Genomic DNA, 27489 nt, shown 5'->3' with positions numbered 1-27489 from the left:
GTAAAATAACGAGAAAATGAACCCATTTTTGAATCATAATTTTATTTTTCGTCTAAAGTAATAAACTACTTTTTGGCTTGTAAGTTTTTAGTGAGTTCAATGAGCTGGAGAATACGTTCAATTTGTTGGAAGGCGACTTCTCGAGATTCATCGTGAGGAATTGGCAGGAAATCTTCCAGCTGAGATTCCAGCTCATCAGCAAGCTTCACATAGACGGATTCTCGCTTTCTTTGAGAAGATTGATTCATCTGAACTTGTTGAGTTTCAATGTTTGTCCGAGAAGAAGAACCCTTTTGTTGCTGTACAGTATCAGGTCCTTGAGGAAAGCTTTCTAATAATGATGGTTCATGTAGTGTTAAGTCCTCTTCTTTCAATTGCTCTGGTTTTGGTTTGTCAATGCATGCAACGCAAAACATGGGTTGGTCTCTCAACCTCATCATAGGAACCTGTTATTGTTAGTAAAAAGCCCATTTTGAAATAATATATTTGGCAACCTTTTGACATTCAGGACAAACAGTGTCGAGAAGAGTATATCCTCGTAACATATAATTTCCTAATTCTTTCGAAACATCATCGTTAATCATGGTCATTTTATAATTATTCAAAAATTTATATTCGGAACTCAGAAAAAATTGCAACAGGTGCGATACAACAGAAACGCTAGCTGGTGAGAAAGAGTTTGCTTTTTCTGTAGAATAATTTCTCGACCCAAGAGTAAAGAGTAAATCCAAGAGCGATGCTTGAAATATCTTATAACAATAAAAAAAGAGAAATCTTCTTTTAAACAAACAAATATAGAAAAACTAAAAATTCATGCCAACTGTAGATGCGATGCTACCATGTAAAGGCAAACACAGTAGTCAATTGTATATCCAAGCCATGCTAATGAAAAGGAGCAATAGTCCACCTTTCTTAAATCCAACTGTCTATTCGGATCTCTGAAGACATGTCACTATTTTAATAAGTCTTTTCAACTGTTCATCCAACTGACGTTAGATGCAAAATCGCAACAAATGGCTGAAAAATATAAAAGCGAGAATTTCATTTAAGTGAATGTTTTCCTTTCTGCTCACCTTTGAAAAAATTCCGACATACACTCACATAACTACCGACGATACCATACCGTCTCGTCCGTTTACGGATTTATTCCATACTTTCGGCATCATTTGAATATGAAATACTGTCAATGTAAATAAATTGGTAATTTACCGACCAATTCCTTCCAGCAACGGATCTCAACATGCTATTGCTTCCTATATAAGCGCCACGTATACTTGGCATCTTTACGTTACTTTAACCACTTTCAGTAAGGAAAGTTGCTCTATGGAGAAAATTCAAGCATTGCTTTGATTTTCTAAATTATTGTTATTTATTTTTATTGCTTTTGTTAAATTTATTCGTCTTTTGTTTCGCCTGGCTTAAAAACAAAAGAATGACGCAGAAACGTTGCAACGTTACTAATGGTACATTCCCTTCAGACCGCCCTAATGAAGACGTTGTAAATGAGGATGTTAGCAAAGCTCATGATTTTTATTGGACTTACACGGAAGAACCACATAAAAGTCGAAGAGCTGCCATTCTCAAGGCTCATCCAGAGGTAAGAAATAGTTGGTCTAACAATTTCTATGTTGACAAAGAAAACGAAGAATAATTTTTTTTTGTTTTCTTTACTTCTCTTTTCATTGTCGTCAAAGCGTTCTCATAACATTAGTACTAACACCATTTCAGGTTGCTTCTCTAAACGGATATGAACCAAAGACGAAATGGGTAGTTCTTTTTGTCGTTTTCCTTCAGCTAACTTGCGCGACGCTGTTGTCCAAAACAAATCCTTGGAACTGGAAATTTCTACTCACTGGTTACTTCATTGGTGCATTCTGTAACCAAAACGTCTTTCTAGCCATCCATGAACTCTCGCACAACTTAGGTTTTAAACGCGCTGTTCATAACCGCCTTTTTTCTTTTATTGCAAATCTTCCTGTAGGTGCTCCATACTCTGCCAGCTTTCGCCCTTATCATATGGAGCATCACAGGTTTCAAGGTGTCGATGGCTTCGACACAGATTTACCGACTTCCTTGGAACTCGTCCTTTTGGACAACGTTCTTGGAAAGGCTTTTTTCTGTACTTTCCAACTCTTCTTTTATGCTTTTCGTCCTATGTTTGTTCGTCAGCTCCCTTTGACAAGTTTACATTTTTGGAACGTAGTTGTTCAATTCATTTTTGACTTTTTGATAGTCAAATTTTTAGGATGGAGATCTATGGCCTACTTCTTTTTGAGCTCCTTCATGGCTGGCAGCTTACATCCTACCGCAGGCCATTTTCTTAGTGAACACTACAATGTGACTCGTACTCGCTTAATTCAGGAAGGTCCTGGCAAGGATACTCCTTTGGAAACATTCAGCTACTATGGCCCACTTAATATTCTTGTGTATAACGCTGGTTACCACATCGAACATCATGACTTCCCTTACGTTGCTTGGACCCGTATCGCCAAGGTACGTGAATTAGCTCCTGAATTTTATAACAACATTCCTGATTGCAAGAGTTGGAGTGGAATCATTTACCAATTTATCACCGATTCAAATGTTGGTATGTGGTGTCGTGTGAAGCGTAAGCAAGCTTACGATGCATCTAATTGATACGTTTTCTTTTTGGTTCGGATATCTAATTTTTTGTGATTTTTGTTCTTTCGTCGTTTGTTTTATATATGAAAATAAAATGGGCAGATTCGAATTTGTTGAATCTTGTCTTGGATATTAAAAATATTCTATTTGAACAAATAAAAAAATATTACTAAGGAAATTGGTTTGTCTAAAATTTTTTTTTTTGAACTTTTTTTTGTCATTTTAGTTATGTTAATGCCGTTGTTGTGCTGCAAAACATGTTTCACCATGTTAATACAATCTATAGGCGGCAACAAAGGGCGGTTATGTTACGCCCTTCATTCATTATGTTAGCATTAATTAATTTTGTTTTACAAGAGCATATCCTTTCAGTCCTAAAAAGAATAGCTCAAGACCCATAATGATACAAGTTAAGGCAACACTTAGATTCATGAGCAACATAGCAGATAGCTCATTGACGCGAATTTTATTAACCACATCATAAGTAGATGCCATAAACATTATTCCTCCGCAGATCAAGCAAAAGCTTGTGATGATTTCTGTTGGAGGACGGGTTGGCCATGGTGAACTAGGTCGTTTCAAATAAAGTAAAGCGTATGTGCAAGCACGAGAAACGGCTGCCGCTGAAAGTAATCGACCCCAATAAACATGGATAACGGTAGATATTTGACTTTTCTGTTCATGAGACGACATCATAATACCAGTAAAAAACACAGTTACCGCAGGAAAAAGATTTAACGAAACAGATGGACTCTCGTCAGAAGTAGAACTTCCTTCATGAGGAGATTGATTTAAGGCATAAGACAAGCTATTGTTCAAAAATCTGCGAACCATGTTTGATTCAACAAGAATACCACATAAGCCTGCCCACCAGAGCATAAAAGCAATGGAGACATGTTGCAAATCGTGATGATTCCAGATCCCGTCTGTATTACCAAGATGCTCTAACCAAACGTTGGAAATCCCGTAAGTGAAAAGAATGGAAGACTCGACCATTTCCTTGCTTGGGACGAATCGTTTAAACCCGCGTTGACTTATTTTTGGTCGTATATTCCATGCCCATCCGTATTCAGCGAAGGCACCAAGGTACTCTCCAAAAGATAAAATTCCGTACCATAAGAAAAGGCCTCCCTTTATCCAATGGGCAAGACCGTTAAAAATATGACTTCCTTTAAAAATTCCGGCGAATAAAACAATTCCAGTACATACTTCAAAGAACCCCAAGTACAACCATAAATGTCCTAAAATTCTATGGGTATAACGCAACACCGATAATAAAACAAGTTTTCCTTTTGGGGCAGCAGCTTTTCGCAAGTTAGTAAAAGCAAATGTCGACTGATTGTCTCTAGGACTTGTGCCTTCATAATTTGACTCCAAGTCTTCTTGACTGTCTTCGTTTTCTAACAGAGGTGCACCATAACTCAGAGTATCCTTCATTGGTTGTTCCGGTTTCCTTCCATCAACTGATGGTGAATCAAGGAATTGATTTGAAGAAGAATCCTTTAAGAGCGTACGTTTTATAAAAGCTGTAACAATACCAAATACTACAATCAAAAATGTCATCCACATGAAAACTCTTCCTACCGGACGATGAATATTTCCTTTATAATAATCAGTATGAGAAGCATGGTGATGAGACATATGAGCAAATATGTAGCCGACAAGGGTCAATAATACGTAGGTCACTTGAACGGGAATATGGGCTTTGCTTTTGGCCATGGCCAAAACGATACCACTTGGAAGAATAAAAACGTAGGCAATTAACATACAAACAATGTGTGCATACAAATATTTGTTCATGTGATTAGCATAATTTTCAAAGTCATACTCGATAGGGACATCCCCGGTGGAATTCATCTGCATTCCATCCATGATAGTTTACTCGTTCAGAAATGAGAAAAGCACCTATAATACAATTTATAACGACAATGAACGTTTATCGGGATGGTTTCAGAAGAATGGCTGTATATGTAGAAGCAATTTTTATGTAAACAAGTAACAATTAAAACCAGAAATCCACAGCAAGTTAAACTTTTCCTCTCTCTAATATTATGTTAACAAATCTTTTCTCAATTATGATTGAACCGATTGCAAGTCATGAATTTTTCAATTCCGTCGGCCATTACTTAAACATCAAAACATTATCACCAAACAATCCCAAAAACAATTCAATGCTTACTATTTCAAAATATACGTACTTTATGAAGGAATTTTTAAGATTAAAGAAAGAAGCCTAACAAATTTGGATTTGTTGCGGCTATGTAAATGAAGGAAGTAAATACGGCGAAAAATCGTGTTACCCCAGTGCAGGATCGCTACTGTAGTAATTTTCACATATTTGAATGTAACTAATACAGTACTTGATACTTTGAGAAACCTTTTTTAATAAATAGAGGAGACTCTTTATTCATCATAGAAAGCTTCAATTCCTCAGTAGTCCATTATTGTTCTACTTAACAATGATGGTACCAGTAGTAAAGAACTAACGTCGCAAAATTTTATTAATAATTAATTATAACCTTCTATGTCCTAATTTTTTTATTAAAACGCTGAATTTGTCCCGATTGAGTGCAATTGGTATTATGCTTACATACCTGACTTCACCGATGTCGATCCCATGTTATCTGTGTATTTTATACCTATATTTTTCTTTTTCTTTAAGAAGCAGCAGCAGCACGCTCCACTTTTTTCCTGGGTGGCAATGGTCGATTTTCAGGATTGTTAGGAGTCCAGTTGCCCAGTGAATTGGTTGCATAGAAGTCCATAGGATAGACTTCACGCCATGGTGCAGCCTGAAAGGCGACAGAGGCTTCATAGGGAGTTAAAAGCGGTGCTGGAAAAGCATAACCCCAATCTATAGACAATCTCGGGCATGCAACTTGAACCCAAGCATCCACATCCGTAAACTGTGCCAAACGGTCTGGAAAAATTTCAGACATCAATACAGTTACGAACTCTTTTTTGCTCTTTCTCAATGTTTCTTTCAAGTTATCCAAAACCTTTGGCGACCCTTGTCTACCAAGGGTGCCTTGAATTAGACCAAACTTCTTTGCACTCCTGGCTTTCTCAATCGCCGAGTGTCGAATTTCTTTCATTTCTTCGTGGGCATACGACTCTATCGTTAAGACATGTGAATAAGGATCGTACCGATATGCAGGCAGTCCGGGATTGGCAATCATGACAGATTCCAGATGGAATCGACCATCACCAATGTAAACAACAGCATCTACGACGTTTCTGTCAATGTACGGAGACGTACATCCAAGAGCCTCACCGGGAGACAAAGGCTTGGCTTGAGGAATCACTGAATAAAATCCTCCTTTACCATCTTCCTCTACTTTCTCTAATTCTTCTTTAATTGTATTTAAAGAACCAACAAACTGAATCGTACCAACCAAAGCCAGTTTTGATTTTGAAGGAAGATTTTGTTTTAAAGATCCAATAATGTGGCCCAAATCAACTTTAATATCGACAAACACATATAACACCTTAATTGGTGTCTGATCCACGGGTACAAGACAAGAATGACCGTAATGAACCAAGAAATCACACCCAAGAGCTCGCGCTGTAAAATCATCAATGCAACAAGCACCATAAGTGACATCTCCCATAATAATTGTCTCTACCTGGCAAAATTGTTCAAATATATCAGACAATATACACCCAAACATCAACAATCCTTCTGGAAGCTGTAAAGCAACACGCTTTGCTTTTCTCATGCGTATATGCCAAATGGTTTTATGAACTTCAAAATTGTAATTTTGGGGAAGCTATATATACCGTTAGTTTCATGTCAAGCTTATTCTCCATAAATCGCTCTCCATAAGACACTAACTCATCGATGTGCTGCAAACCAATGACTAGTGATCGTACTCATATATTAACATACCAATTTCACAGCTTCATTAATGCCTTTATCATTTAATATTTCTTCGGGAATCCGAGTTGCCATTCGTCCTGAACTCTTAACGCGCGTATTAACCAGCTGTGTGTCCTCTACATCTTTCGATGCTCCAGAAATATTATCCTTTTTTACGTTTTTTCCAACAAACCTTTTTTTTGGGACTTTTTTTACTTCAGCCATTGTGATTTCAGTAAGGTAAACGATTTCAAATTTCGATGCCACAAACTGATAATTGTAATTTTCTAAATAAATCTCTTAAAAAACAAAATCTCCGTTCTTTTATTGCCTTGTAATCCAATACAAGCAAGCAATGGCTTGTTTTTGCCAAGTTGATATTTGAGAACATCCTCTCTGCTCTAATGAGTTTTGCGTATTGCGTATGGCTTCACTATACAGAATTCCTATCCAACTAAAGGGACAAGGTTGTGCGCAATAACATTTCACATAAATAACGTTTTTAGAAAAAACCGTTCAAATTTCCATTTCTTAAAGTATTTTGTGGAAGATAGACTGAACGTCTAAGGTGGCTCTCTTTTTTTGTTGTATGGAATGCTAGACGGTTTCTTTCAATGAAGTTTAGTCACAGGTATAGAAGTGAATTCGAGAGATGGTTGGCAATTGCTAACATATGTACACAGTCTTCAATTCAATGCCGTTCCGGAATGGTCGGAAAGCTACATAGCGTATGTTTGAGTTCAGGAGTAGGAAGTTAAGTTCTCGACAAATTTGCTAATGCAGACCTGAGGGAATAGTTATTCTAATCTAAAGAAGCTGTAAGTAACTCGGAAAGGTTTGGAGTTGCAGCACTAGAGCTCGTCTGGAAGGTTTAATTATGTGTTGTGCTTACAAGCAAGAGTGAGTATGAACGTATGAACTAACTATCTGGAAGTATATATGCTCTTGAACATGAGCAAATTGGTCGCCCGTTAGAAAGAGTCGATGAAGAAACGGGACTTTTAAACCATCAAATACAGTCACTCCCAGATGACCGATTTCGTTCAAGCCTCGACAAAGAACTTGATGGAATAGTAAATTTTTATAGCCCGAAAGAGCGGGAAATCGAAGAGACCTTTGGAAAACTGAACGTAGAGTATGACAACTATGCATTAGAGTATGGCTTCGGAAAACAAGGCAGCAGTGGAGATGGCACACGAAGTGCTATACGACCCAAAAAGGATTCCAAGAATATCCGACATCTTCGTGACTCCACCATCAGTCAAGAGGTACCGACTTCTACGGCCTCCGATCATCAAATCTATGTCAACGGTGCCACTGGCAGTGACGGAAACCTTAATAATCCACCACCGGTATCTCGAGTAGAATCTACTGCTATATTAAAGTCTGAGCATTCAAATTCAGCTCTTCAGAAAGACGTTTCTGTAGGGACTCCCGAGGACGATGAAGAGGATGATGATGAAGAGGAAGATGATGAAGAGGAAGATACAGCTGAACATCACCATTTGTTGGTTGAACAGTATCCGTCTGATATCATGGCATATGAAAACTTTGTTTCTTTGAAGCGGAAAATTACTCAGCTTTACATTTCCATTCATGATCTTATGTCGTATGTACAGCTTAACTGGACAGGGTTTTCAAAGATCCTTAAGAAGTATGACAAAACTCTTGGAAGCAGTTTGCGTGAGCCATACATGCGCCATATAAATGAGACGTACCCTTTCCGGGCTGAAGTTCGTGACGCATTGACAGTATGTTTAAATAAAGTGACTGAATGGTACGCAAACTTGTGTTGCCGGGGAGATACTTTTGTTGCTATTCGCCGCCTTCGTGGGCATCTTCGTGAGTATGTTGATTGGGAGCGGAATACCGTCTGGAGAGAGATGATTGCAATAGAACGCAGAACTGAGGCTGCACGTATTTCGGCTCTCCAATCGGTAGTATCAGTCAACAACAAAGACCCGCTTTCATCCAAATACATAGTCATTCGTACCAAATTTGGAGACGTCAAGATTCCAAGGTTCTTTTTGAGCTCTACGCTCCTCACTATAATTGTTATATTTTCTTTATTTATTGCTATTTTAATGTACCCCATGATTGATAATACAGAACAAAATAACTGCATGGCACTCCTTGTGCTAGTTTCCCTGCTATGGGCTACGGAAGCTGTCCCTCTTTTCGTTACCTCTTTCCTCGTTCCCTTCTTTACCGCTTTTCTACGAATTTTACGTGCTGAGGATGGATCCCCCTTGCCCGGAAAAGAATCGACTAAAGTCATCTTTGCTTCTATGTGGAATCCAACGATTGTATTGCTCTTGGGAGGCTTTACGATCGCTGCAGCACTGAGTAAGTATCAGATCGCAAAACGGCTCGCCACTTCTATTCTTGCCCGTGCTGGTCAAAAGCCAAGAAATGTATTGTTGATGAATATGATAGTCGCTATGTTTGCCAGCATGTGGATTAGTAACGTTGCAGCTCCAATTCTTTGCTTCTCCATCATACAGCCCCTTTTAAGGAATCTTCCAGCTGAGTCTGATTATGCAAAAATTCTACTAATTGGCATCGCACTTGCATCAAATATTGGAGGTATGGCTTCTCCTATCGCTTCTCCGCAAAATATTATTGCGCTGCAAAACATGGATCCTTCACCTGGTTGGGGGGAATGGTTTGCGGTATCCATACCAGTTTGTACAGTGTGTGTCTTGGGCGTTTGGGTATTTTTGCTGTTTCTGTCTTCTTCATCAGAACGCGTTGTATTAGCTAAGATTCGTCCAAGTAGAGATAAATTTACCAAAACACAGTCGTTTATTTCTTTCGTAACTATTGCAACAATTATACTCTGGTGTCTTGAGCGACGTTACGATGAAATTTTTGGGGACATGGGTGTAATTGCTTTAATACCTATTATCGTCTTCTTTGGTACTGGTCTCCTGACGAAAGAGGACTTCAATAATTTTTTATGGACCGTCATTGTCTTAGCAATGGGTGGTGTTGCATTGGGTAAAACAGTGTCTTCATCTGGACTTCTAGAGCTAATAGCGCTTAACATCGGAAATGCGGTTTCATCCTTGGACACATTCAAGGTACTGTTAGTGTTTTCCTTGTTGACACTAGTTGTAGCCACATTCGTTTCGCATATGGTGGCTGCCATGATTGTTTTGCCAGTCATTCACGAAGTTGGTAGCCGGTTAAGTGACCCCCATCCTCGTATATTTGTAATGGCTTGTGGTTTAATGTGCAGTATTGCAATGGCATTACCGACCAGCGGTTTTCCAAATATGACAGCCATTATGATGGAAAATGAAATGGGAAAGCGTTATTTGAAGGTGACCGATTTCTTAAAGGCCGGAATCCCAGCTACTCTTATATCATTCACTGCTTTGCTAATAGTCGGTACTTCTATTATGCGGGTATTGGGTTTCTAGATCAGCTTTATGTTTATGTATTTATTTTAATTGTTTTTGAATTAGATTTATACATATATGCAGCAGATATTATGAAGTTAATAGAACTCTCGAAACTTTTGAGACTTTTAATAATTGTAATAAAGCTATTTTTTAATCAAATTGTATAATTCTTTATTACAACATAGCATGGGAAGTATGAGAACGTATTGGGCGCTATCACGACTCAATTGACCAAGTGTTTACCCACTTTTGGCACCGACGTTCACCAAGCGTACTCACGAGAAACATCTTAGGAAACCAAGTAAAAGTTTGCTAGAATGGTTTTCTTCAAGAAAGGATATACAAAACCGCTTCTTATCCAGAGAAGATTATACAGTCAAACTCAACAGCCGTCTCCACACGTAAGTATCTCCATGATTCGTTTTGCAAAGTCAATTTAGGTGAAACCATAGCCAGAGTTACAGTAGCTAACATTAATAAAGATAATGTTTTACAAAAACTACGCAAGACCTTTAGGGAAGGTTATGTTGTTCGCTTTGACTACATATTACGGTCTTGATCTTCTCTGGTGGAAAATGAATTCAAAGGAGGAGGAAGCTGAAAAAAAAGGTATGCGGGATCAATTCTGACTACGATTAACAATATGTAGCGGAATTGGAAACGTTGGCAGCCAGTTTAAAATAGCGGTATAATCTTTCATTACACGTACGAACTAATGAACTATCCAATTTTTATATGCACGTCTTGATGCAGCTTCGGGAGTCATAACAATCTTTAATTATAGTAATGATGGATTATTTGTTCATTCAAACTACAGGGCAAGACTATTAAACAAAGTAAGGGCTATGAAACATAAAAGCAAAAGGGGTAATAGTACACAACTAAGAAACCGTCATTTATTCTTGATCAATGACTTCCTCATGAATCACAATGCCTTCCTTGGCAAGCTCGTCAATCAAAGGAGCGCAGAGCTTCATATCATTAGGAGCCAAAACACCAGGGGTGTTAATAACACCGTCAAGAATTTGTTGAGAAGCGATACCACATGGAATACCGACAAGCTTAGCCATAGATGTGTAACCACCGGGAACACCATAGTCAAGAAGAGTGCAAGTACGGGTTTGGAGCTTACCTTCCTTGGTTTCTACCTCGAACTTGTGTTGTAAGATAAGCATATCACGCTCACCTTCTTCGTATTGCATGAGTTCCTCTAAAGTGGCACACAAAGTATCCAAAGGATTTCCACGAGGAGTAACAGTCTTTTCAGAAAACATACCGAGCCACTTGAGACCATTGATAATACGCTTCTTGTCATCGGAATCCTTGAATTGGTGAGCGGAAGAGATGGCCTTGACCAAATCAGATTCAGAAGAAGAGGCGGCGTTGATAACACGAGCGGTGACTTCCTTCCAGGGTAAGGCGGTACCCTTGGGGTCTAAGTACTCACGGGGAGTGTCTTCGAGGAAGCCGAGATCGACCAAGCAGTGAATGAATTCGGGGAAACCTTGGTAACGCAAAGTACCACGGATGATAGTTTCGGCCTCGGGAATTTGGTAACGCTCCTTAAAAACAGTAGAGTCACGGTTAGGATAACAAACGAAAGCATAACCAGGGTAGATAAAGTAAGGCTTGGCAGTTTCCATCAAGTCCTTACCTTCAATGTTGACTATCTTGCCGCCTTCATAGAACTTAGCAGAGTTACGAAGGGCCAACAAGACACCACGGGAAGACCAAGAGAACTTGTAACCCAAAGGATTGTTGGAGTCTTCAGGAGCAGGAAGACCACCACAGTAAGAAACGAAGGACTTGATTTTTCCACCTTCATTATGGACTTCTTCAATAGTCTTGATGGCATACAAATGATCAACACCAGGATCAACACCGATTTCATTCATACAAATGGAACCAGCCTTTTTAGCAGATTCCTCTAACTCGGCCATATGGGGGTTAACATAACTGGTGGTGCAAACGTGTTTGCCGTGCTTGATGGCAGCTTTCATGACAGTTGCATGATAGGTATATGGAATCAAACTAATAGTAAGATCGTGTTCAGAAACCGCCTTTTCCAAAGCAGCCTCGTCAGCAACGTCTAAAGCGATAGCTTTAGAGTTAGGAACACCCTTGATTAAAGCTTCAGCCTTAGAAAGGGTTCTGCATGCAACGGTGACAGCATTTCCCTTTCGCTGGGCCAAGTATTCCAATGTTGGCAATGCAACGAATCCAGAACCAAGAAGCAAAACTGAAGGCATTTTTTAATATTTCCTTTTTTTTATACTAAGTAAGTTTGCAAACGGACGTTTCGTTCAATTTGACAAACTGAAGATATCTGCAGATTCCCTGTCTCTTTCTATATATAAAAATATAGATTATGCAAACGAATTACTAAAGATAAAATCCTTGATAATTCAAAATCCGAGATCTCCGTGATTCAGCGCATACTGAAAATTTTCTATAAACAAAAACAGTCACGATATGCAGGCCAAGGTTTATATGAAGATGATAGCTTTTACTTTACGTTCTTCATATTGTCAATTATTCATAAACCAATATGAAGACATAAAAGTTTTAAAAGCAGCAGTAATGTTGCAGCTTGTGGGTTGCTAGACAGGAGTTTAATTTCTAGTTTAATGATAGAAGAAATCGTAGTTTAAAATCTTCTAGGTGCAACTTGCTGTTACTTTGAATAACTGAAGCAGTTTGCAGATTTCAGCAAAAGTATCTCCTCTTTCTGCCTACCAGTTGCTCCTTAATCAACTGTGTAGTTCTGGTGCAGGAGTAGAATAAGCTGCCATGCACCGCTGGACTCATTACCTCGAGTTCCAGTGGCCATGGTTGGTGGCCTTTCAGCTAGTCTTGGTTGTTCTTTTATGAATACCGTTTAGCTTGAAGGGCCTAAATGTGTATTAGCCGTTAGACTATAGTAATAGCAACTACCCTTTTAATGATCCAAAACATTGCCAATATACGTATATATAGTTGATCGAATATGGTTAGAAACTGTATGCCAATCTTCTGATGGAATATGAATATGAGATCTCCCTGTTAGCGCGGAGTCTGGAAGGTAGGTATTATTTGGGGAAATAGAAAACCATTGCTGTATTGTTAAAAGAAAAGAGGAAGATAAGTTTGAGTTGTTAAAATAGCTCTCAGGTCATTACAAAAAATGGTGTATTGAGGATAGATCAAGTCAAAATATAGACAAAAAGATAATAATTAAAAGTGTCATAGAATCCATGTCTTTCTAAGTAATGTTTGAGTACCTACGTTTTGTAAAACACACTCCGGAACAAGAATATTATAGAATTTAAAAGGTTCGGAAACAACATTTCGAGATGTTTCCGCATATAGCAAATTAAACTGTTTGTTTAGCAAACAAAATATAATCCTCAAGGCATTAAATAAAAAGAACTTTTGATAATTTTGTAGAAAAGCAGTTTTACTGGTTTTGATGAGAAAAGCGTGACATGGGATGCGGTTGAGTTCGATAAGGAACAGCATTCGGATTATGAAGGCCTTGAGGTTGATGTGATTGGTAAAACATCGGACTGGGTTGAGGATAGAATCTTTGTTGGGGTTGCTGTGGTTGTGGTTGTTGAGGAGGTTGAGGGTCATAATGTTGCGGCGGAGAAGACTGATGAGGAGGGTGTGCATACGCAGGATGCTCATGTAAATGCGAAGGTCCTATATTTTCCCTTTGTAAGCCTTGTATGGGAGGTCCCATTTGTTGATACCTCATGCCTGAGGGAAACCGGAAAGCAGATGTTCCGGATTCTAAATGAGTCGGAGGGTATCGATACAGATGCTCAGCCATATACGGAGCGACCATGACGGGACGCGGAGCATTCACGGGAGCCATGTTCATAGAAGCTTCAGGCATTTGCATTTGTTGGTAATCAGGGCCCATACCTGGTTGTTTAAACATGAGAGATTGTTCCATTTCTTGAACAGGCAAATACCCAGAGGCTGGATGAGAGCCATAGTGCATCGCCCTTTGGTTAGCAGCTGCCATTTGAGAGGAGTACGCAGGTTGAACACCACCGGATCCCATAGGGTAACCTATCGAATGAGAAGGCATTCCGGATTGTCCAGGATAAGAGGGAATTCCAGAAACAGAGGGGGTTGAAGGCATCGCGGTAGACTGGTTAACAACTTGAGATTGAGATACTGAAGGGGCAGGAGAAACATTATCTTTTGAAATAATGTCTATTAAAAAATCATACATTTCGGATTTTGAGATGGCATTGGCAATATCGGATCGCTGAAGAGTTCGTCGCTGGTTCTTCTTTGCGAGTAACCAAGCACGCATTGTCAGTTCGGTAACAAAAATTTCGCTTCCCTTGGCAAAGAGGAAAGGAGCTTCAGCGGATATCATTTTGTTGCGGACCTCTTCGTCGGTTTTCATTACCTTTTTGATACGGGCCAATGGAAGATGCAATGTTTTGATGGCCTGGTCATTATTTTCCAGTGTATCGATGGCTTTCTGCCAATATTCAGCGAGAGCTTCAGCATCAGCACCAGTCAACCCCTGGGTAACATTATCAAATGGGCTGGAAATGTCCAGAGAAGTATTTTGAACATAAGGATTTACAGTGGAAGGATCAACATCTGGTGCAGCACTTGTAGGAGCGGGCTGGCCAGGAGGAACCGAAGAGACAGACGCCGATGCTGACGGATGGTTATAATTCATCCGCATTTGAGGGTGAGAAGGGTCGACAAAATCACCCAAAGCATCGGGAAAATCTTGTTTTAAGGAGTAGGAATCTGGAATGGAATTCATAGAGATAAAATTACCGAAACAAAGGACAAACGATGTAATCAAGAACGCTCAAACGAAAGTGAGAAAAGGGGGAGAAATCGCAAACGATTCAAATTTAAACCAAGAACAAATCTAACTACAGAAAGGAATAACCACAATCAAAAAAAGGGAAAATGAAATGCAACAAACTGTAAAATGAATAGGAAAAAAAAATAAAACACTACAGATGATTGTCCAACTAGGCGCGTTATGCAATGCAAACCAGATGGGGAGGGAAAGTAAATAAAGAAATTATTGTACACAAGACTCTTAATGTTGCTTTGAAAGTTCCAGATCCTTGTAGGTTATCAAGCATACAATAAATGACTCTATACCTTTCCTAAGAATATTCAAAGTAAAAATTCCACAATACTAAAGAAAAGCTATCAAGATGAGCAATCCAAGGATGGACGTTAGTCACAAATTAAAACACAAGTTTTGCAAGTAGGAGTCGAAATATAAAAACTAGTAAGGCAATCTATATCGAAAAATCCTCGCTGAAAATGATAGAAAGCAAGCAACTAAATCAATCACGTCCGGAAACGAACAAAATAGTACTAAAAGCTTAATCCTTCCAGACGTTGGGACGGTTCAGAAGATGGAGCCGGTCGGCTCTCTTTTTCCACGCACAAAGTGGATGTGAAAGACAAGTAGACAGAAGATGTTATGGGAAACAGACTTCGATGAAAACCGTTCTTTGGAGGAGTTGTGTCGCTTAAGAGTCAAACATTCACGAACCCAACTGCTGTCACGAGATACGTAGCTGATCCAGGCAAATAACCTAGAAATATCAAATCCAACTGAATTTACGTTCTCAGAGACTTCCAAAATACTGGTTTTTCTGAGTCTGGCTTTATTTAACGAAAATCGTTAAGATGCTTATATTAGTGGCTAAGAGAAGGTGGTTGGCTGTCCTTGGTAGTTCACCGTAGTAACAAGGTACGGGCAGATGTGGAGGAACAGTGCTATCGTGGCACTGATGATACTTGTATTCTTATATCGCAATATCGAGTGATCAGATATGAGTTTGTAGTAAAGAGGGAAAGTAACCCAAGGAAAAGGAAATTAAAAAAAAAAACAAAAAAAAAAAAAAAAAAAGAAAATACCCAGTAGGAAATAAGAGAGATTAGATGAATAGAGGAAAAATTGAACTTGAATGGAATGAAATGAATTGAATTGAATTGAAAAAAAGACAGGGCAATTGTTGATCTCTTGGGGTCTAGTGAGTACGTGGGTTCACAATTCATCTCTCACTGCTGTCTCAGGATCGTCCTTTGGTCCCCCTTGAAAGTGTAAGCGTAATTGTGAATGTAAAAAAGTAATTGATAAAATTTGGCTTTGCTTTTGACACTGATGAATCCAACGGGTCTTGACGTGTTTGTGTCATACAGCACTTTTCCTCTCATTTCTTTGAATCTTCGTACAAGCATCGTCCTTCTTTTCATTATGAATAGTCTTTGAAAGCTCATCTTGCAAACCGATTCTGTTTCAACCCGTAAAAACAAGAGTTTTTGGTTTTCCTTTTTGACTTCTCTATACCTCGTTGTAAGCGTCTTAGTATGTAAACCTCTCGGTTTCCTTTTCGTAGTCATATAATGATCCATACGTCTATTCTTACACGGAGGTTCCTAGGGACCTAAACTTAGGTATATGCCAAGAATAGCCAGTACAACATTTCAATCGTAGCATCCTTCGTTTTTGGTATTTTCAGCAGAATATATCTTTTTATTTCATTGTTTTCGTATAACAGCAAGATCTGGCAGCTTGTTTCTGTGTCTTGCGGTGAGAACGAAAGTCTCTCAAACCAACTTTAATAAATTCACTCATCGCTGTTGCCTTGGTGATTGTTTTTTTGTTTCCTTGGTTTTTTCTTGGCGTTTATAAATTACTCTTGGTAGTTGTGTGAGCGCCTTCGGTTGAACTATATTTCGTGCATTCATTTTTTCAATCCCTCCCGGAATTTTCTCACCGAAATAGCATTGTCCCTCCCTTGTCTTCTTGATCGCTGTTTTCACCCCACCATGTCCAAGATGTGGTTGCCCTTGGTTCGTCGATACTCTACGCAGCCTTCAAGTCCTGTCGTGGGCATCATAGGCTCTGGTCCGGCGGCTTTCTATACAGCTCATCGGCTGTTTCGAAATGATCCTTCTATTAAGATTGACATGTATGAAGCAAGCCCCGTCCCATTTGGCTTGGTCCGATACGGCGTAGCTCCAGACCATCCTGAAGTCAAGGTATGATAAATTTTAAAATATTCTTACTCTTGGAACATAGTATCACTCTAACTATTGTTTCATAACTTCTTGTCTTTCGTTCTTTCATATATTAACTCTCTCTCTTCTTTTAGCAAGTGGAACATAAGTTTACCGAAATTGCAACCAGTAATCAGTTTCGTTTTTTAGGAAATATTTGCGTCGGCAAAGATATTCCTCTCTCTACCCTTTCACAGCATTACGATGCTCTTGTATATGCTTATGGTTCATCATCCGATAAACTCCTCAATATTCCTGGTGAACACTTACACGGTGTCTACAGTGCACGCCAACTAGTGGGTTGGTATAATAGTGATCCTCGACACCAGAATGTTGGACTATCTCTGTCTCGTCTCAAAGATCTCGTCGTCATCGGTCAAGGCAATGTCTCGCTCGATATTGCCCGAATTATGCTTAGCAAGCCCGAACACCTAATTCCCACTGATATTAATCCCCTCTTTGTCCAGCAGTTATACAAAAGCGCTCTTGAACGATTGCATATAGTTGGTAGAAGAGACTTGACATCTGTGTCTTTTACTATAAAGGAGCTTCGAGAGCTGTTTTCTCTTTCTTCTGCTAAATTTTTAGCTCCACAGTATACCTCTTCTCTTCAATTCCTTTCAGAAGAGGCTCTCAGTACATTTGACCGTGCTCGTAAGCGCTTGATTAAACTTATACAGTCTAAAATTAAAGACGCTCAGCAAAATCCACCCTCCTCAGATCCTTTGCAGAATCCATCCAGGTCTTGGGGACTTGAATTTGGTCTCACTCCTGTTGAAATTCTGGGTCGAAATGGTCAAGTGGAAAAAGTCAGGTTTCAAAAGACTGAAACTATTCGCAACGAATCCAATTCTTCAGAAGATTTCGTTGAAATTCCCGCTCAAGCCGTTGTCCGTAGTATTGGATATAAAAGTGTGCCCATCCCTGGTATGCAAGAACTTGGCATTCCTTTTGATACAACTCGTGGAGTCATTCTCAATAATGACGGACACATCGCTCCTGGCATGTATGTGAGTGGATGGGTGAAGAATGGTCCTGTCGGAGTGATTGCTTCTACGATGATGGATTCATTTTCCACTGCAGACAAATTGTACAAAGATTGGCTTGCCCGAGAGCCTTTCTTAGAAGGCACAAAAGCTGGTTGGGACGGAATCCGACCCTTTTTGAATAAACCTGTAGTTACTTGGAAAGATTGGGAAGTTATTAAAGGTCATGAAATTAAAAATGGTTTGCAGCATGAGTCAATCAGTGAAAAGTTTCGGACCTGGGATGATGCCCTACGTGTTTTACACAAGTAACGGATGCTTTGTATAAAAATTTGACAAATAATGTATTAGATGAAATGAAATGAAATGAATGTGTAGTCTACAATTTTCTTCTTCTATTCCATTCAAACTCTGCTACTGTATACATTGATAACATTCATAGGATTGCTCTTTATCATTATAACTTTGCAAGGTCTACGAATGAACAAAAACCATTCTTCTTTTTTCTTTTTTTCGTAATTAAAAAAAAGCTTCCGCTTTTCGCTGTTGTATTCCATAGAATTCATTCCTACCTTTACCGGTGATACCTTGGATTGCTTTGTAATTCTAAAGAGGATCCCATCGGTGCAGAAGAAATGGAGGAATAATTAGCCAGTGTTCTACTATCAGATGCCTTGTGTAACTTTCCATACCCTAAAACCGTAGAGTTAGTACTTAGCTGGGAGTGAAATTCTTTTACATACCACCACGTCCAGGATCAAACTCCTCTCGCATTTCATCACGCACTTGTCCACCGGAAGCACCACGTCCATATTGTCGGCCTTCCTCATAACCAGGATCCAAGTCAGCTCGAATAATGCGCTCATCCAAAGTAGTACCAGAAATATATTTCAAACAATCAAGAGCATCCTCATTTTTATAGTATTCAACAAAGCAAAAACCACAAGGAGTCTATGGTCGTTAGTATTAGTATACTATGCAATCCCTCAAGAAAGCCAGTATAGATAGCTCTCAAGCGCTACCTCGAGAACATTTTTCTTTATTGTTATAGTACATACCTTTGCAAAGCGATCCACCCCCATTATAATTCTTCGAACTTCACCGCATTTTGAGAAGAGCGTGTAGATTTGCTCTTCTGTTGTGTAAAATGATAAATTTCCAACGTAAACGCAGCAGCTCTTTTTGACATTCTCTAAAGCAGACGCATTATTTCTAAAACGGCGTAAAAGGTAGGGAGAAAGAGCATCTAAATGCGCGATTGATGCCATTTCACCAATTGCCTTGATGTAGGTACTTTCTGAGGGCGAAGAAGTGAAATAATCCTTTAGCGGAAACTCAATCGATCTGGCTATACTGAATCAATTTAGAATTATATATAAAGAACAAGTTAATCAACAAAATAGTAATACAGCCCATGTTATCATCTGCTAAAGTTGATGAGCATCGCTACCAATTGAAGCAACTTCACCAAAAACCTCCTCGAAATAGAGAAATGTTTATATGGATCCAATGGAAGAATCATCTTTCTAATTAACGTCCATACACACTTCAATTATACCGTCTGGCTTTCCCAATTTTTCTTTTTTTTGTTATTTTGTTTATTGACTACAGTACTGCAACGAGCTACAAATCCTATATACCGCATTGCGCTATACTGCAATATATGGATCCTGTCAAAAGTAGGTGAAGCTGAAATTAGACACCGAACATGTCGCAGCATCTTTCATGGACGGATCTTTTGGAGAAACATCCTGCATTTAAAAGCATTCATACAGCTACAGATGACCTAGAACCTTTGCCGAAGCAAGTGTGTTCTTTTGATACGAAACTGTATGTTGCAGTGGGTAATGAAGTACGACTTGTGGATTGTGAACACGTAAAGCATAATAAAGGAGGATCAGAAGCAACTTCTTTTACCAAATTAACGCATCCTGAATTAAATTTTACAATCTTTCAGCTTGTCATAAGCCCTAATGGGAAATTCTTGGCTGTTGTTGGAAAGTCGAAAGTAGTTGTCTTGGGATTGCGTTCAGAAGGTGATGCAAAGCCTTCTTCTTCTTCTTCCTCTTCCTCTTTCAACCAATCTTTCAACAATACTCCTGGAATTTTTGGTAGTACTGGCTCATTAGGTTTCAAAGGTTCGCAAGGTCACTCGACTAATTCTTCAGAAAAACCTATCTACTATGCTGGAATCATCAAGTTGACTTCCCCAGTAATTTGTGCTAGATTTCATCCTTTGGGAAGATCTGGCCGATCTTTGGTATTACTGAATGAAACCCATTTAACTTTATATGAAGTTGAGAATGGTTATCTAAATCCTGACTATGCAATTCCACTTTCTTTCTCCGACAAACCATCTAATGCTTTCGATGTTGATGCGGAAGGACATGTCCCTGTTTCTTTTACCTTTAACCATTCGACACATGGCTGGAGTGCTTTTGTTGTATATATTTTGACGATAAGTGGAGACGTTTTCGCTCTTTGTCCTGTTATGCCAAGACATGCACTTATCTCACGTACAATACTTCAGCAATTGTCATCAGAAGTTTCTGAATATCATCAAACTTGTATAGATTCCGAGAATGCACAACAACTTCTACGCTGGATTACAAAGCTGATTGGAGATGCAGCACTCTCTTCGGAACTAAATTCTCGAAGTGGATTTTCGTTAGAAGACAGCAATGAGTTTTCTAATTTTTCTAATGTACTTGCTCTTCAGCGTCCTGATGATTTTACACTCTTACCTGCTTTACAAGGACCCTTTTTAATTCAACCTCTTCGCGGTGATGATATCTTAGACAACTGTTGTGATATTGTTTCTCTTGGAACGCCAGTGATAGATGTGATAGTTATTTCAACAGCCTCTGGCCAAATTGACCTCTTTTTGTGTCCTTCAAAATTATCTGGGAAATGGTCTTTACCTTCTCAACGTAACGAACCCTCCAAACCTCTTGTCCTCTCTCCAATTCACACGCTTAGACCATTTACTACAAAGACGGATTACACCACTATACATTACGATCATTTTTCACCTTTAACTTTCACAGTTTACCATGCTAATGGCGCTCATTCAATCGATGTGGAAACCTGGGTCAGAGATTTACGGCTGCTATATGAAAACAAACTACACTTCAAAAATGCTCGGGATAAAAAGGAACTGCTGGATATTCTATCATCCATTCCTGAATCTACAGAAGTGATTGAACGTGTGAATACAAATCCTTTAAATACTTCTGCAGATCCAGTTGTTGGTTGTACGCAAATAAAATATCCCTCCTTAGGAAGTGCTTTTCTTTACTTGACCAAACACCGTCAGGTTACGGTGATAGATGAATCCGAACACTTGGATATGCCAGCCATAGACAGAGATTTCAAGAACGAAGATTTGTCGGAATCATTTCACATCAGCATAAATCGTGAACCAGATTCTCAAAACCTTATGTATCAGTCACTCTTGTTACAATCACCGTTTGAAAATCCTTACATTCAAACATCTCCTGAGCGTCTTATTGTTCCACCTGAACTTGGCGGAAAACTTGGCGTGTCTCCGTATTCTCTCCGTTTTCTTGGAACAGCCGTAAACCGCATGCGTGACCATCTAGATTTAATCCACCAAGGAATCATCGCACTACACTATCGTTTGGGCCTGCAAAAAGAAGAATTTCTACGTCAACGCGATCATATAATAAAGCTTAACAAACGATTTAATCTTGTTTCTCAAAAAGAATGGGATACAAAACGGTTTGCTAATCTTGAAAAACGTATCTTGCAATGCGAAGGACGTGCAGATGTTGTATTACAGCGGTGCATGAACGTCCATTCACCTAATTTGAGCGATCAAGAGAAAGCGTTTGCGAGAGAGTTAGAACGTTATCGTGAGCGGATATTGGGTGAACGGGGTATTGAGAAAAAACTTCAAAGCATAAAGCCACTTTTACAACACGGAAATATGCAATCTAAAGCGACATTTTCCAAGCCTTCCGTTCGTCCATCTTCAATAGAACCGGTTGCTTTGGATCAATTGAAGCAGTTATTAACTCAACAAAACAAGTCGATACAAATTATGAAGGCAAAGATTGTTTCGCTCCAAACAAAAATTTGAATAATGCTCATCCGTGAAAGTCAAGGAAGTTTTACTAATGAGTCATGGTTATTTCTAGTTTCATATGCCGTTCCTTCTCATTCAAAATCTACCGGCAAAACGTCAAACACTTACAATGACTGCAAAGAAAGATAAAAGACTGGGTTTCTGAAATGGATATTTACAATATTGTAAATTTGGTTTTGGTTTTAGAGAAAAAAAATCATAGACCATGTGAATTTATTTACGTTTGCTTGGACTGTGAAATGACTTGGCAATCTCAGGTTAACAAGGGATCACAAATGAAATTGTAAATTAAACGATATAAAATCTAAGAAAGAAATTTAATTTCAAAGAAAAACAAAACAAAGAACAAGCAAGCATGAACATGAATTTTTTCAATACTCACACAGAACCATTTACATTGTGATACATCGTTGCATCTCATAAAGAATTTTAACACGAAACTAATTGGCATTTTCCTTATAATGGAGTCCAACGCAAATTCGCTTTTTTTGATATGTCCCTTGGGTCTGAAATTCATTACTCTGCCAATATCGCATTAAGTAAGAAACAGTTTGGATACGCATTTGGTTGTTCGGAATCTTACCGTACTAAAAGAGAATTAAATAGGATACAAATGGCACGGAAAAGGTCGGTGAAGAAGTCGCTTGCAGAGAAGGAAAACCAAGAAGAATCCTCCAAATTGACGATACCTTCCATGAAGAAAGATGGTCAATCTGAACTAACGACAAAGGCAAAGAAAGCACTGAATTCTAGAAAGCCTAGTCAAAACTTCATTACGCGTACAGTATGGACGCTAATTATGATAGCAATGTTTTTCTCAGTGCTGGCGATGGGTCATTTTTGGGTTGTTGTATTGGTTACTTTGATTCAAATTGGCGTTTATAAAGAAGTGATTGCAATTGCAAGTGTTCCAAGTCGTGAAAAGGATTTACCTTGGACAAAATTTGTCAACTGGTAAGATTGATAAAAATTAAAAGAATGCAATGAAGGAAGTCTACCCAGAATTGGTTTGGATTGTTAATCTTCTATTGTTTTCTTTTCATTTCGTTTGGAATACACGTCTAACCATTTTTAGGTATTTCCTAATGACCACCTTGTACTATGCCTATGGTGAAAGTATATTCACCTATTTCCACCATCTGTTTGTAAATGATTCTTATGTACTACCGCTAGTATCCCATCATCGATTTATCTCCTTTATGTTATATATCATGGGTAAGGCATTGCGGTGGAAATGAAAAAGTCCAAAACTAATAGTGAATTTAGGTTTCGTTTTGTTTGTCGCTTCTCTTCAAAAGGGCAAATACAAGTTTCAGTTTTCTCAGTTTTGCTGGACCCATATGACATTGCTTCTTGTTGTCGGACAGGCCCATTTCATCATCAACAACATTTTCGAAGGTCTTTTCTGGTTTTTTGTCCCTGTTTGCTATGTTGTATGTAACGATGTCTTTGCTTACCTTTGTGGAAAGATGTTTGGTAAGCATCCTTTAATTGAAGTTTCTCCTAAAAAAACCATTGAAGGGTTCCTGGGTGGCTGGTTGTGTACAGTCGTTGTTGGGTCCTTGATAACCTTTATTTTGATGCAGTTTGACTATTTTATTTGTCCCAGTAGAGATCTTTCAACTTCAGTCTTTACTGGCTTAACTTGCACACCGAACTCTGTATTTGTACCCCATACCTACAGTGTTCCAACTTCTTTGGTGCAATATTTGCATATTCCCGAAGCTGTAACCTTTGCTCCCATCTACTTCCACTTGGCAGTTTTTGCTACCTTCTCAAGCCTCGTTGCTCCTTTTGGTGGATTCTTCGCTAGTGGTCTGAAAAGAGCATTCAAAATTAAAGACTTTGGTGATTCTATTCCTGGTCATGGTGGCTTAACCGATCGCGTTGACTGCCAGTTTTTGAACGGTGTTTTTGTTTACATGTATTTTCAATCTTTTATCGCCGAAAAAAATTCTTCTACCTCTGATATTTTGGATACTGCTATAGCCACTTTAACAACGCCGGAACAATTGCGACTCTTAGAAGATTTTCAAAATTATTTGGTTGACCAGGGTAAAATAACTGCTGATGCCATTTGTAATAGAATTCTTAAAGGGAATCGTTAAAGAATATGCCTAACACTCTGCGTTTTTATTTTAGTGCTTCTTCTCTATCATATGCCTTCGCGTATATTAATTCTTTCAGCTGTTGTACGTTTTTCTATTGAAGGAGTAATTGTGGTTACAATGAAGCACGTCGAAAAGCTATGTTTCTCTTTATTTCACGGGCTTGGCTTGTTGTCCTTCGTTTGATTTTCTACCATTCTCCCCTTTTCTCATGCTATTGTCTATATCTATGCAGGTAATCCTTGTGTCTTACATATCAAGGGAATCGTGAATGGTGTAATTTACTCTTTAAGAATAATTATTGTTCATATTTCTTGTCCGTTCTTTTAGTCTTTTATTAACAGGTGCACGCTAATGGTATTGTTTGTCTTTCTGCGTCGCGTCTCTATGTTTATACTTTTGTATGTGTCTTCATAACCGTGATTTAAAGCTTTTTATCATCGCAGGTCTTGAGCAAGCCTGAATACTAATGCTTTTGCTCCGTAAATTCTTTGTACTTACTCAATCTTGACTGTTTGTCCTGGCCTATGTTTATATTCATAAAAGTCTACTTGTTTATTATTGAAGTGTGCAATTATTAAATCATATTTGCATTCGTTTTTCTTCGATTAATTTTATTATTCGGCTCATTGACTAATTTCTAAACAACGTAAAATACCCTCACATACAATATTAATAAAAGAAATAGAATCAACATGAACTATCGATTATACTTGTAGTGACGGGGTAGACCATGTATCAATAAACCCGAAATGCCCAAAAACAATAAAAACTAAACAAAAACAGATATCAAAATAAAAATACAGAGTCAATATGCCAAGCAGAAGTGCCATTGCATAAAACCAGTAATGGGCATCATAGACGAAGACATCAAGGAAAGAAGGCTTTCTCTTTTCTTGATTCAAGCTTTTTCTAAACAATATCTTAAGCCCTCAGAGATTCTTCAACAGCTGCGAAAGTCTCAAGATCATGAGGGTTACCTTCTGTAGGTGCTTTTTCAAAAGAATAGCTTTTCGCAACCTCATCAGCAACAGCTTGTTTACGGTTCTGCATATCACGAGCATACTCAAGTTTCTTTTCATCCTCTTCCATGTTATCGTAATGGTGGAAGCACACGAAAAATGCAATACCGGTAATAAAGGCAGTGATAGCAATACCAGCATACATCCAAGTAAGCTTGGGATCCACAGCAGTAGAGGAGATACAAATAGACAAAATGGAACCAAAAGCGGTGGTTAACAAAAACAAAGAAGAAATAAAAGATTTCATGGAAGCAGGAGCCTTCGTATAAGCATATTCGTAACCAGTAATAACTGCAAAAATTTCAGAGAATGCAATTAAGACATAAGCAGGAATTTGAATCCACACGTTAATGTGGTTGTAAGTACATGTGTCAGTGAAATGGCTGTAGCAAGGGCCAGTTTTATAAATCTTAGACTGTAAGACGGATGCATAAATCATGCCAGCAGTAGCAAACATGAAACCTACGCTAATACGAGCAACAGGACGGAAATTAATACGAAGACGACGCAAAAGAGCGTATAATCCGTAATCGCAAATAGGAACAAAGATAATGATAGCAATAGAGTCAAAGACTTGGAAAATGTCGTTTGAAACATTTCCAGTATCCATCTGAGCGGCTTGAGAAATTAAGTTATTTGTCATTTGGTTATAACAAACCCAATAGAAAGGGTAAAAAAGGAAGGTTTTGCATGCACGCAAAGCACGAAGAAATTCATCAATAAATAAATCATCCCAATTGTTTTTAAGTGCAACCTTACCTTTTGTGTCGGGATAAGAGGGTTTGGTGGCTTCAAAGTTGAACCTGTTTTGAATGGCAAGATAAAAGACTTGACTAACCCTCACAAAGATAGAGCCAGCCGGGGGAGTGTGTTTGTAGATACGCTTGGTAGTAAAGACGATGACCAAGGGAATAATAAAAACACAGAGGGGAAGCAAGTAGCAGTAAACAAAACCAGTTTTGCGCTCCAAATTAGTAGTAGCAAGAACAGAAAGGGATCCAAGATTAATAGCCCAATAGAACAACATATACACACGAGAAGTACTAATGGCGGGATCAACAATAACACGGTTTCCGTTCTTCAAAGTTTTAACGTAAGGAGGAACCTTTGGGAGTTGTTCTGCCATCAAAGGAGAGACATTTGACTTAATTCCACCGGTACCAATACCAATGATAATAAGGGAAACAACAAAACCACCCATACTTTTTCCAGCATCCACGACTGATGGAATGGCGGTACAGGTAAGAATGAGAATACCAACAAAGTAAATAGCAGCGCTAATCCAGATTGTATTATAACGGCCCAAGAATTGATCGGCGACGAAGGCAGAGAAGACAGGTGTCACATAACACCAAAATTGAAAAAAGTTAGAAAGGCCAGTAGCACCGGATTCACCAAGGCTCAAAGCACCTTTCGTTGAATCGTGAGGGCCAAATTGCATGTAATTTTGGAAAGGAACACTTAAACCATAGTAAGCAAACCGTTCACAAAGTTCGACGACACAAATTACCCAAGCAGCAAAGGGAACGCCACTAGGAACACGTTTAAGGGTCTTGAATTCCTCGTCGGTAGGAGAAAAATACGTTTCGCCATCAACAACAATTCCTTCGGAAATAGGTTTCTCGGGGGAATCTTGGCTGTACAAAGACTGTTCATCAGCAATAACAATGGCTTCTTCGGGATACTTTTTAATATCATTTTTTTCATTCGAATTCGTGCTCGAGATAATGTCGAAAGCGCCATCGATGGCGGCATTCGAAGGGATCGTGCTCATGGTAAAGAATCAAAATTTACCAGAGGAAACCAAAAAAAAAATCACCAACCAAAAAACTAACGAAATGGAAGGGAAGGCGTAAAAAAATAAACAAAAAGAAAAAGGAAAAAAAAAAACAGTGGCACAAAGATCAAGACTTCAAAAAGGGATAAAATAAAAAAAAAGTACAAACCAGTCCAATCAATTAACAATTTAAAAAACAAATTAATAAATACTTGGACTTTAAAGAATCTCTCCTTTAGTTTTGCTTTCTTTCAAAAGATATGGACAACCAAAGAGATAAAAACAAGGCAATTAAACCAGACAAAAAAGCAAAAAGAAAATAAATTCCTTTTTTAATTTAAATTAATTCACCAATCCTTTAAAAATGGATGATAGATTGGTTAATGTATACAGGGAATGAGTGTAAATTAGCAAAGAATGAAAAAGAAAGCTTAAAATAATAGTCACAAAGTATTTCTACTTTGTTGGAGTTGGTGGAAAGTTCCGGGCGAGAGTGCGAAAAAATCCGGAGACACACCCCCTTTATATAGGCACGGACTTCTCGTTAGAAAAT

The 27489-nt window shown here is 38.6% G+C and overlaps 14 protein-coding genes across 14 annotated transcripts; 6 read left to right on the top strand and 8 right to left on the bottom strand.

The window, feature by feature from the left end:
* Positions 1–6: 6 nt before the first annotated feature.
* On the bottom strand, positions 7–1297 carry SOCG_01839 (Sjogren's syndrome/scleroderma autoantigen 1 family protein). Its single transcript, XM_013164792.1, has 2 exons — positions 495–1297; positions 7–446 (listed from the first exon to the last, which is right to left on the bottom strand). Exons 1-2 carry the CDS (start codon positions 588–590, stop codon positions 66–68), a joined length of 477 nt encoding a protein of 158 aa, XP_013020246.1. The 5' UTR covers positions 591–1297; the 3' UTR covers positions 7–65.
* A 135-nt stretch (positions 1298–1432) lies between these two features.
* Positions 1433–2637, top strand: SOCG_01838 (dihydroceramide delta-4 desaturase; the record flags this gene model as incomplete). Its single annotated transcript, XM_013164791.1, has 2 exons — positions 1433–1597; positions 1729–2637. The coding sequence occupies 2 exons, from the start codon at positions 1433–1435 to the stop codon at positions 2635–2637; spliced, it is 1074 nt and encodes a 357-aa protein (XP_013020245.1).
* Positions 2638–2717: 80 nt separating this feature from the next.
* Positions 2718–4944, bottom strand: SOCG_01837 (uncharacterized protein). Its single transcript, XM_013164790.1, has 2 exons — positions 4821–4944; positions 2718–4665 (listed from the first exon to the last, which is right to left on the bottom strand). Exon 2 carries the CDS (start codon positions 4492–4494, stop codon positions 2962–2964), a length of 1533 nt encoding a protein of 510 aa, XP_013020244.1. The 5' UTR covers positions 4495–4665; positions 4821–4944; the 3' UTR covers positions 2718–2961.
* Positions 4945–5090: 146 nt separating this feature from the next.
* SOCG_01836 (diphthamide biosynthesis protein Dph1) lies at positions 5091–6891 on the bottom strand. The gene is made up of 2 exons (XM_013164789.1): positions 6512–6891; positions 5091–6392 (listed from the first exon to the last, which is right to left on the bottom strand). The coding sequence occupies exons 1-2, from the start codon at positions 6704–6706 to the stop codon at positions 5280–5282; spliced, it is 1308 nt and encodes a 435-aa protein (XP_013020243.1). The 5' UTR covers positions 6707–6891; the 3' UTR covers positions 5091–5279.
* On the top strand, positions 6888–10053 carry SOCG_01835 (membrane transporter). The gene is made up of 4 exons (XM_013164788.1): positions 6888–7112; positions 7165–7209; positions 7279–7299; positions 7416–10053. The coding sequence occupies exons 1-4, from the start codon at positions 7096–7098 to the stop codon at positions 9904–9906; spliced, it is 2574 nt and encodes an 857-aa protein (XP_013020242.1). The 5' UTR covers positions 6888–7095; the 3' UTR covers positions 9907–10053.
* Positions 9998–10648, top strand: SOCG_06140 (uncharacterized protein). The gene is made up of 3 exons (XM_013165390.1): positions 9998–10289; positions 10371–10497; positions 10538–10648. Exons 1-3 carry the CDS (start codon positions 10206–10208, stop codon positions 10570–10572), a joined length of 246 nt encoding a protein of 81 aa, XP_013020844.1. The 5' UTR covers positions 9998–10205; the 3' UTR covers positions 10573–10648.
* On the bottom strand, positions 10563–12270 carry SOCG_01834 (saccharopine dehydrogenase). Its single transcript, XM_013164787.1, has one exon. The coding sequence runs from the start codon at positions 12135–12137 to the stop codon at positions 10785–10787; it is 1353 nt and encodes a 450-aa protein (XP_013020241.1). The 5' UTR covers positions 12138–12270; the 3' UTR covers positions 10563–10784.
* Positions 12204–15570, bottom strand: SOCG_01833 (CCAAT-binding factor complex subunit Php5). The gene has a single exon (XM_013164786.1). The coding sequence runs from the start codon at positions 14663–14665 to the stop codon at positions 13325–13327; it is 1341 nt and encodes a 446-aa protein (XP_013020240.1). The 5' UTR covers positions 14666–15570; the 3' UTR covers positions 12204–13324.
* Positions 15503–16478, bottom strand: SOCG_06137 (uncharacterized protein). The gene has a single exon (XM_013165389.1). The coding sequence runs from the start codon at positions 16285–16287 to the stop codon at positions 15934–15936; it is 354 nt and encodes a 117-aa protein (XP_013020843.1). The 5' UTR covers positions 16288–16478; the 3' UTR covers positions 15503–15933.
* On the top strand, positions 16273–18306 carry SOCG_01832 (NADPH-adrenodoxin reductase Arh1). The gene is made up of 2 exons (XM_013164785.1): positions 16273–16917; positions 17031–18306. Exons 1-2 carry the CDS (start codon positions 16705–16707, stop codon positions 18231–18233), a joined length of 1416 nt encoding a protein of 471 aa, XP_013020239.1. The 5' UTR covers positions 16273–16704; the 3' UTR covers positions 18234–18306.
* On the bottom strand, positions 18303–19247 carry SOCG_01831 (nuclear cap-binding complex small subunit). Its single transcript, XM_013164784.1, has 3 exons — positions 18980–19247; positions 18665–18872; positions 18303–18614 (listed from the first exon to the last, which is right to left on the bottom strand). Exons 1-3 carry the CDS (start codon positions 19187–19189, stop codon positions 18496–18498), a joined length of 537 nt encoding a protein of 178 aa, XP_013020238.1. The 5' UTR covers positions 19190–19247; the 3' UTR covers positions 18303–18495.
* Positions 19248–19602: 355 nt separating this feature from the next.
* SOCG_01830 (nucleoporin Nup82) lies at positions 19603–22584 on the top strand. The gene has a single exon (XM_013164783.1). It carries the CDS (start codon positions 19630–19632, stop codon positions 22021–22023), a length of 2394 nt encoding a protein of 797 aa, XP_013020237.1. The 5' UTR covers positions 19603–19629; the 3' UTR covers positions 22024–22584.
* Positions 22519–24844, top strand: SOCG_01829 (phosphatidate cytidylyltransferase). The gene is made up of 3 exons (XM_013164782.1): positions 22519–22983; positions 23105–23244; positions 23296–24844. The coding sequence occupies exons 1-3, from the start codon at positions 22523–22525 to the stop codon at positions 24135–24137; spliced, it is 1443 nt and encodes a 480-aa protein (XP_013020236.1). The 5' UTR covers positions 22519–22522; the 3' UTR covers positions 24138–24844.
* Positions 24845–25061: 217 nt separating this feature from the next.
* Positions 25062–26933, bottom strand: SOCG_01828 (PTR family peptide transporter; the record flags this gene model as incomplete). Its single annotated transcript, XM_013164781.1, has 1 exon — positions 25062–26933. One exon carries the CDS (start codon positions 26931–26933, stop codon positions 25062–25064), a length of 1872 nt encoding a protein of 623 aa, XP_013020235.1.
* Positions 26934–27489: the final 556 nt, after the last annotated feature.

This window comes from Schizosaccharomyces octosporus (assembly GCF_000150505.1).
Source record: "Schizosaccharomyces octosporus yFS286 unplaced genomic scaffold supercont6.3, whole genome shotgun sequence".
NCBI lineage: Eukaryota > Fungi > Ascomycota > Schizosaccharomycetes > Schizosaccharomycetales > Schizosaccharomycetaceae > Schizosaccharomyces > Schizosaccharomyces octosporus.
The sequence above is the reverse complement of the archived record's forward strand: the minus strand, read 5'-3'. Positions and strand labels throughout refer to the sequence as shown.